General features: G+C 40.4%; 1 protein-coding gene across 1 annotated transcript in view; it reads right to left on the bottom strand.

The window, feature by feature from the left end:
* Positions 1-277: 277 nt before the first annotated feature.
* Positions 278-9,962, bottom strand: part of dnajc3a (DnaJ (Hsp40) homolog, subfamily C, member 3a) — a 73,252-nt gene continuing 63,567 nt past the window's right edge. The window contains exon 12 of the mRNA XM_043691462.1: positions 278-660. Within this exon, the coding sequence (XP_043547397.1) occupies positions 503-660 (158 nt within the window). The 3' untranslated portion in view covers positions 278-502. The remainder of the gene's footprint in view (positions 661-9,962) is intronic.

The raw sequence follows: 9,962 nt of genomic DNA on the forward strand, positions 1-9,962 counted from the left end.
TATTACAATTCAAAAATGTTCTATTTACCTGAAGTTGTAGAAGTTCAATTCCATGAATTTGAAACTCTCACATCATGAAAGTAACAAGCATTGCAAGCTACTAAATCATTCTCATTCCACTGAAAAGTTATATAATTCAAAAATTCCTAAGACCAATTTTAATGATACAAAATTGCCATTATTGCATTTTTTTTTAAAAAAGAGGTTTTAGACTTTCAAATCACCTGTGCAAGATGATTGTAATAATAATAATGGAGGAATAAATTTTCAAGTGGAATTACATTTAAGGCAATCTGCTTTATTAGAAGTGTACATCACATCTTTAGGTTTAATGAAAATATTTCAAAAGTGTCATTCAAGAGAGTGAAAAATACTACATTCTGAACATTTTTGGCTGAACAAAGTTACACTGTTTAAACTTTTAGATCTGGGTTTCTGGCATCACATTCAAGATTCTGTTCTATAAAAGTCTTTACAGAAATGAGTAGATGATACTCAAGACTTAGTTAAAGTGGAATTTAAAATTAAAAGGTCCTCCTGAGCCAAAAGGATTGAATCCTTGCCACTGGTTCCAAGATCTGTGAAAATTGTGACCACCTCCACCTTGTTGATTTTCTGGATCAAGAGGATCCTCTCCGGAATCAAATTTCTTCCTCATTTCTATGACAAAGAAACAAAATATTAGTATAAATGGTTAGAGTATTCTGACAGATTTGGCTATCCAGTGCCCTCGTCACCTTTGCAATCCAGTTAGATCCATTCCCCACTACATCCCCACAGCCCTGAAATTCTATTTCCTGAAGTGTCAGTTTTCTTTTCATTTTACTGGTCATCTCCACTTACACCACCCTAGAGACAGCAAGTGCCAGATCATGTACTATATAAACTAATTCTGCCTCACCATCCATACCCCAGCTATTTATGAAAAGCTTGTGGAAGTCACTGTGCCATCAGCTAACACTAACAGTCTTGCCTTTTCTACCTTGCAAAGCCTACAAAGTTTCCTTCAACATTATGAAATCTTCAAAAATTCAATCTTGTTTGAGGTAAAAATACAGCTTTTTAAAATTCATTCTCGGAATGATGGCATCACTGGCTGGACTAACATTTATTGCCCAGCCCAAATTGCCAAGAGGGCAGTTAAAAGTCAACCACATTGCTGTGGGTCAGGAATTATTATGTAGGCTAGAGCAGGTAAGGATGGCAGTTTCTCTTGTTAAAACAGGAGATTGTGAGCTAGATGGTTTCAAAACAAAATGGACCACTGTTTGAAAAAAGACCCCTGCCAGCCCAGCAATGCTCTCCTATAACCTCTTTCATCAGACAGTAGATACAGAAACTTGAATGTGCATTGGCAGGTTTAAAAATAGATTCTTCCCTGCTGTTATTAGGCTGATGAATGGATTCTCTATCTTCAAGTAATGTCAATCCTACTAATGCTGATGTTGTTTTGTGGACTTCTTGTGTAATGTAACATTTATGCCTTCCTCTAAGCGCCCTGAAATCTGTATGTCCTCGTTTGCTATATCTGCCTGTACTGCTTGCAAAGCTTTTCACTGGACTTAGGTATAAGTGACTACAATAAATCAAATCAAGTCAGAGACTCTTAATTCCAGATTTTTATTGACTTTAAATACCACCATCCGTCATGGTAGGATTTAAATGTGGTTCCCCAGAACATTGCCTGGTCTCCGTTAACAGTAGTGATAACCTGCCTGGGCCATTGTCTCTTTTCCACAATTTAACTTCATAGCTAAACACCCTCATCCCTGGAACCATTTTGACAAATGATCTCTGCACACCCTCAAGAATGCTCACAACCTGCCTAAATTATAACAAAAACTCAGTGCGCCCAGAAGTTTAAAAAAGGTTCAGAAGTTAGGGCGGCACAGTGGCACAGTGGTTAGCACTGCTGCCTCACAGCGCCAGAGACCCGGGTTCAATTCCTGACTCAGGCAACTGACTGTGTGGAGTTTGCACGTTCTCCCCGTGTCTGCGTGGGTTTCCTCCCACAGTCCAAAGATGTGCGGGCCAGGTGAATTGGCCATGCTAAATTGCCCGTAGTGTTAGGTAAAACACTGAGGGGTATGGGTGGGTTGCGCTTCGGCGAGTCGGTGTGGACTTGTTGGGCCGAAAGGCCTGTTTCCACACTGTAAGTAATCTAATCTAAAAAAAGAGTTTTCCTAGAGTCATACAACATAGAACAGGTTGTTTGGCCCACCATAGTCCACCAAATTCCACTAATCCCATTTACCTGCAATTAGAGTCAGAGATGTATACCACAGAAACAGACTCTTCAGTACAACTCGTCCATGCTGACCTGATATCCCAACCCAATCTAGTCCCACCTGCCAGCACCTGGCCCATATCCATCCGATACCTTCCTATTCATATACTCAACCAAGAGCCTTTTAAATGTTGTAAGTGTACCAGCCTCCACTACTTCCTCTGGCAGCTCATTCCATACACGTACCACCCTCTGCGTGAAAAAGTTGCCTCTTGGGTCTCATATCTTTCTCCTCTCACCCTAAACCTATGCCCTCTAGTTCTGGACTCCCCCACCCCAGGGAAAAGACTTTGCTTATTTATCCTATCCATGCCCCTCATGATTTTATAAACCTCTATAAGGTCACCCCTCAGCCTCCGACGCTCCAGGAAAAATAGCCCACACAACATCTTTCCGATAGGAAGGAGACCAGAATTGCATGCAATATTCCAACAATGGCCTAACCAATGTCCTTTACAGCCACAAAATGACCTTCCAACTCCTGTACTCAATGCTTGACCAACAAAGGCAAGCATAAAAAGGCCTTCTTCACTATACCAAGTACCTGCAACTCCACTTTCAAGGAACTATGAACCTGCACTCCAAGGTCTCTGTTCAGCAACTCTCCAGAGGACCTTACCATTAAGTGTCTACGTCCTGCTAAGATTTGCTTTCCCAAAATGCAGCACCTTGCAGTTATCTAAATTAAGCTCCATCTGCCACTTCTCAGCCCATTGGCCCACCTGATCAAGATCCCACTGTAATCGGAGGTAACCTTCGCTGTCCACTAAGTCTCCAATTTTGGTGTCATCTGCAAACTTACTAACTTTACTTCTTATGCTCACATCCAAATCATTTATACAAAAGACGAAAAGTAGTGGATGCAGCACCGATCCTCGTGGCACTCCACTGGTCACAGGCCTCCAGTCTGAAAAACAACCCTACACCATAACCCGGTCTTCTACCTTTGAGCCAGTTCTGTATCCAAATGGTGAGTTCTCCATGTATTCCATGAGATCTAACCTTTCCCACCAGTCTCATGGGGAACCTTGTCAAACGTCTTACTGAAGTCCATGTAGATTACATCTTTAACTCTGCCCGCATGAATCCTCTTTGTTACTTCTTCAAAAAACTCAAACAAGTTTGAGAGAGACAAAGCCATGTTGACTATCCCTAATCAGTCCCTGTCTTTCCAAATACATGGGCGGCACGGTGGCAAGCACTGCTGCCTCACAGCGCCGGAGACCCAGGTTCAATTCCCGCCTCAGGCTGTGTGGAGTTTGCACGTTCTCCCCATGTCTGCGTGGGTTTCCTCCGGGTGCTCCGGTTTCCTCCCATAGTCCAAAAGATGTGCAGGTCAGGTGAATTGGCCATGCTAAATTGCCCGTAGTGTTAAGGGGTAAATGTAGGGGTATGGGTGGGTTGCGCTTCGGCGGGTCGGTGTGGACTTGTTGGGCCGAAGGGCCTGTTTCCACACTGTAATGTAATGTAATCTAATCTAATCTAAAAAAATCTAATCTAATGTACGTCCTGTCACTCAGGATTCCCTCCAATAACTTGCCCACCACCGATGTCAGGCTCACTGGTCTATAATTTCCTGGCTTGTCCTTACCATCTTTCTTAAACAGTGGCACCATATTAGCCAACCTCCAGTCTTCCGGCACCTCACCTGTGACCATCGATGATACAAATACCTCAGCAAGAGGCCCAGCGATCACTTCCCTAGCTTCCCACAGTTCTAGGGTGCACCTGATCAGGTACTGGAGATTTATCCACTTATGCATTTCAAGACATCCAGCACTTCCTTCTCTGTAATATGGACATTTTTCAAGATGTCACCATCTATCTCCCTACATTCTATATCTTCCATGAGAGGCCCAGCGATCACTTCCCTAGCTTCCCACAGAGTTCTAGGGTGCACCTGATCAGGTCCTGGAGATTTATCCACTTATGCATTTCAAGACATCCTTCTCTGTAATATGGACATTTTTCAAGATGTCACCATCTATCTCCCTACATTCTATATCTTCCATGTCCTTTTCCACAGTAAATACTGATACAAATTACTCATTCAGTATCTGCCCCATTTTCTGCGGCTCCACACAAAGGCCGCCTTGCTGATCTTTTAGGGGCCCTATTCTCTCCCTAGTTACCCTTTTGTCCTTAGTGTTTTTGTAAATCTCCTTTTGGAATCTCCTTAACTCTATTTGCCAAATCTATCTCATGTCCCCTTTTTGCCCTCCTGATTTCCCTCTTAAGTATACCCCTACTTCTTTTATACTCTCACAATCTATCCTGTCTATACCTGACATATGCTTCCTTCTTTTTCTTAACCAAACTGTCAAATTCTCTCACCATCTAGCATTCCGTACACCTATCAGCATTTCCTTTCACCCTAACAGGGATACATGTTCTCTGGACTCTCGTTCTCATTTCTGAAGGCTTCCCATTTTCCAGCTGTCCCTTTACCTGCAAACATCTGCCCCCAATCAGCTTTTGAAAGCTCTTCCCTAATACTGTCAAAACTGGCCTTTCTCCAATTTAGAACTTCAACTTTTAGATCTGGTCTATCCTTTTCCATCACTATTTTAAAACTAATAGAATTATGGTTGCTGGTCCCAGTGCTCTCCCACTGACACCTCAGAGTAGGTCAAGTTTTGCACCTTCTCTAATAGGTACTTCGACATACTGAATCAGGAAATTGTCTTGTACATACTTAAATTCCTCTCCATCTTAACCCTTAACACTATGGCAGTCCCAGTTAAGTTAAAATCCCCTACCATAACCACCCTATTATTCTTACAGACAACTGAGATCGCCTTACAAATTTGTTTCCCCATTTCCCTCTGACTATTAGAAGGTCTTTAATACAATCCCAATAAGGTGATCATCCCTTTCTTATTTCTCAGTTCCACCCAAATAACTTCCCTGGATGTATTTTTGATCCATAGCCTACTATACTCTGCTTTTTGTGCTCATCCAGATGCTTAACTACTGCAAATGTAACAGTCTCCCCCACCCTCTCAGGCAGCATATTCCACATTTCTATCATCCTCTCGGTGAAAAAGCTTCCTCAGATCTCCTTAAATCATTTATGCCTTACCTGACACTACTGGTCTTAGTCACATCTGCCATGGAGAGAAAATTCTCATGATCTATGCCATGCTTCTCCGTTTTGTATCTCAATCCCCTCAGCCTCCACCTCCTGCCCCACCCACAAAACCAAGGAAAATAAACCCAGACAATCCAGTCTCTCCTCATAACTGAGGACTTCCCATCCCAGGCAATAAGTGACCCTTCCTCAGGACAGCACAAATCCTACCAAACCTGTTGAGCTTTACCAGCAATTATTGGATTACACCATCCATATTTGTTTTGGTTTTTAAAAAACTTCTACCATTGCTCTGCCTAATTTATCACTCCAATATCAGACTGCAACCTGAAACCACCCTCCTTACTATCAACACCAAAGTAATAAATATCTCCACTCGGGTCCAAGCAATTTTCAGGTCATCTGTAAGCTAACTAAATATATTTTCCCAGTCAATAATGTACCAAAAACAGCAAACGTCCCAGAACTTATCCCTGTGGCACACTAATAGTTACATGGACTTAATTACAAAAAACAAACCTCCAACATCACCCTCTGTGTCCTATTTGTCAGCCAATTTTGGTTCCAGGTTGCCAACTTGCCTTGGCTCCCATGGGCTCTTATCTTTTGCACCAGCCTTCCAAGTGAGACCTTGTCAAAGGGCTTACTGAAGTCCATGTAAATCACATCAACTGTTCTACCCTCAATATATTTAGTCACCTTTTCAAAAACCCCATTAGTCAGACAGGTTCTCCCTTTATCAAATCTATTATAACTATTCCTGATATATCTCTTGCTTTCCAAACAGATTCATCCAGACCTTCAGAGTATTTTCTAATAATTTCCCTATCAGTGACATCAGATTAATTGGTCTGCAACTACCTGGCCTGTCTGTGCTGTCCTTCTTGAAGGATGGAACCACATTATCTTACCTCTAGTCACCTGACACTTCACCCATGGCCAAAGTAACAAATATCTCCAGGAGGGTCCCAGCAATTTTACACCTTGTATCCCAGGCTGCTGTGGGAGCCACCTCATCAGACCTCAGGGATTGATACACTTTGATTGCCAATACAAAATCTAATACCTCCTCCTTATCAATCTCAACATGCTCTAGAACCTCATCATCCCCAATGAAGTCTCCAGCTCAGTCTTTTTCCTTTGTGAATACAGATGAGAAATATTCATTTAAGACCTCAAGTACATCTTCCAGCTCCATGCACATTTTGTCCCTTTGGTCTCTAATAGGTTCCACTCTTTCCTTAGTAATCATATTGCTTTTAATATATCTACAAAACGCCTTGAAACTTTCCTTAATCCTATCAGACAAAGGCATTTCACGGCTCTCGTTGCCTTCCTAATTCAAGAAAAGGGCCTGCCTCATTTTTAATAAGCTACCTGAAAAAAAGTCCTTCTTTCTTTATCAAACTCTTAATATCGCTTGCCATTCAGGGTTCCCTGGATTTGCCATCCTTTTAATTCACTCTTGGAACATGCTAAACTTGAACTGTCACTAATACTTTTAAAAAGATTCCCATTTTCCAAATGTAAACTGACTTGAGCAGCTGCTCCCATATAGTTTGCCAGATCCTGTCACATGATATTGAAATTGGTCTTCTAATTTAGGCAACTTCTGCACTATTCTTCTCCATTTCCATTCCTTTAGCGCACTGCATACTTTTATGAGAAATGTTCTCCTAACTACTGCATGAAGCTCAGAGAAAACATTGGTTAACATGCAATGCATATACTTACATAAACAGGGTCTCAATTTGAATGGATAGCACAAGGAAAGACTAACATATGGACCAAACGAGTCTACTTAATGATAGTTAAATCGTGCTTATTCCATTATCAGTGCTAAAACTGAATAACGAATGTGGAAAGGGAAGCTCAACTGATTAAGGATGAGACAAATGGAATGGTGTTTTAATCAAAATGCCGGCACTCAGTTACAGACCAATGTTGTTTTGTTATTCTTAGTTGATTACTGGTTTTCAGAGAAGAATCCTGAAATTGTTTGTAAATTTAACCAATAATATTGCCGTATCTGGCCCTGGAAGTGAAATAATAGGCCACCTTGACAACAATTTTAAACTCATGGTCTTGGCCTTTCTAATGCAGTGTTAGCATAGATTTTACGATTTACCTTATTGATGGCATGAACTTGAAATGAGAAAAAAAAATCATGAACTTGAAGAAATAAGAAATATGGCAACAAGAAATGCTGAAACAATGTTAGTCAGAAACTATAGACTTCAGTAAAAGATATATCAGATTCATGGTCAGCAGCTTTTATAGTTCAGCTGCAAACAATTGCCAAAAAGTACATTTTTATTGTTTATGACAATTCCGAGTGCTTTGCTAACTTCTGTTAAAATGCTCTATTTTCATTAGCACATTCGCAAATTTTCTGCCCTTATACATTTTTTAGAGATTCATAATTAAGAATATGATATCTCTTCTCTATCCTTTCTTTCAAATAGATCACCTCACGTGTCTCTAAATCCAGTCTGCTACTAGTCTGCCCATTGTACTAGCCATGTCATTTTACAGCTGAATCTATCCTATTTGTTTGTCACACCAAGGTAACAAATTTTGCGGACCAAGTCCAAGAATCTCCCATATGACAGCATTATCTACTATCCACCATTTTAAACATCCATTTACCACAACTGTTTTCTGTCCAAGCCAAAAACTTTTAATCTAAATCTTAACAAGCCTTTTACCAAAACTTCAGTAAAATCCATAGAATCCAAAATATAACACCTGTTATATTCCCTTAAACCTCTTGCCTATCATACAAATAAGGAAATGGTGGTACGGACTGTCTTTCACCATTCCAATAAAATCTGAATTAGCATGTTCTGCCTGCATTATGCCACGGGACTTTATCCAATTAGTTCAATTCTAGAAAAGCTAAAATGATTTTCATTTCAATGAATATGGACACTTTATTTCAACTCATTTCCAAGTGCTGTGCACCACAGTTTTTTTGCCAGATCGCAGGTCCCAATGGATCAGCTGGTGAGATTAAAAAACACTCAGTTCGGAGGCTGCTGGATTACACAGAGGAGCAATGTGTATATGAATTTCAATGCTGATCTGGTGCTAGCTCCGTATGCTGTACATTCATGGCAGATTTATATTAAACAGCATATTCCTTCAGCTGAACACACCAGGTAATGCACTGAATAGCCTGTACTTGCACAATTATAAACTGTCCAACACATGTGATTCCACAATTAAATTATGCCCAACCATTTAAATAATCCTGAGCTAACAATTACACTGATAACCAATTTAAGATGGTCAGTTGAACTCTGGCACAACTGCAAGTACTGGATGCTAGATACTGTAAACACACACAGCCCGGTTCTTCACAAACACAACAGGTACACACATTTTACCTGTTTCAATTCAGTTAAATAGGTAAAAGCCATTTTTTTTTTCTTTACTTAGGGCAATGCCTTGACCAGAGTGAACCAAACAACCTGGCAGTTAGTAACCAACTGTCAGCTAACTGGTCCATTCTCCATAGCAATGGCTCTATCAAAGTCCATTTGCCAAACGATCAGTGCTCTTACAAAAACAAGCTTCTCTTCTTCAATGAATTTTCTCAATCATAAGAGGTTAAACTTTACAAAATCATGAACTTGAAGAAGTTCCTTTTCAGGATGCACTGTGTAGATAAAGCAAAATTCCAAATCAGAAATATACATCCACGTAAGACCATCTATATGACCAGCCATTTCATAAACAATGGAAATATCATTGTCTGAAGTGTAAACTATTTCCAGATCTTAAAATATTTCATTTTATGGGACTTTGAAATAAAAATCAGATGTTTTCCACACATTAAAGTGGCAAATGGATCAATAATTGCAGAAACTCGCAGTCTTTTTATAATAGCGATAATGGAATTGGTTATAAGCACCATGTGGTTGACATCCTTATGTAACACCTCATTTCAGCAATTTCAATAGTAGACATGTAACATTATTTGCAGCACACCTTGAAGCACAACCTTGAATAAAGCAACAGAGCTACTGCTGAGCCAAAGATGATTCATCAATGATGTATCCATATTAATCTAATTCGTTGGATAGGAGAGGGTTTAAAAACAAGCTTCATTTGTCTGATTTGCACCAAGACACCTTTAATGCTCTAGCTCTCCACTCAGTGATTGGGACCCAAAAAGACAAAAAGTGAAAAAAGGATCATTTTGAGCAAAAAGAACAAGACTATGATATCATTATGGGCCTTGGTTTGGATTTCAAACTTTGGTTAGGATCAAAATGTAGAAATCAAAGGGAGGTTAGGCTGTTAGTAAATGCTCTCTTATTGAATTTAAAGCATGAACACTCACAAAGGACAATTTCTCAATTGACTGCCATCTTATACCACCCTGCAAAAATGCTATTCCTTATTCCCAACTCCTCTGCCGCATCTGCTCCCAGGAGGACCAATTCCACCACAGACCACACCAGATGGCCTCCTTTAAAGACCGCAATTGCCCCTCTGACACATTGTTGATGATGCCCTAGAGTGCATCTGATCCATGTCCTGCACCTCCACCCTCAAACCCCACCCCTCCAACCACAA

Source organism: Chiloscyllium plagiosum, chromosome 6 (genome assembly GCF_004010195.1).
Source record: "Chiloscyllium plagiosum isolate BGI_BamShark_2017 chromosome 6, ASM401019v2, whole genome shotgun sequence".
Classification (NCBI taxonomy): Eukaryota; Metazoa; Chordata; class Chondrichthyes; order Orectolobiformes; family Hemiscylliidae; genus Chiloscyllium; species Chiloscyllium plagiosum.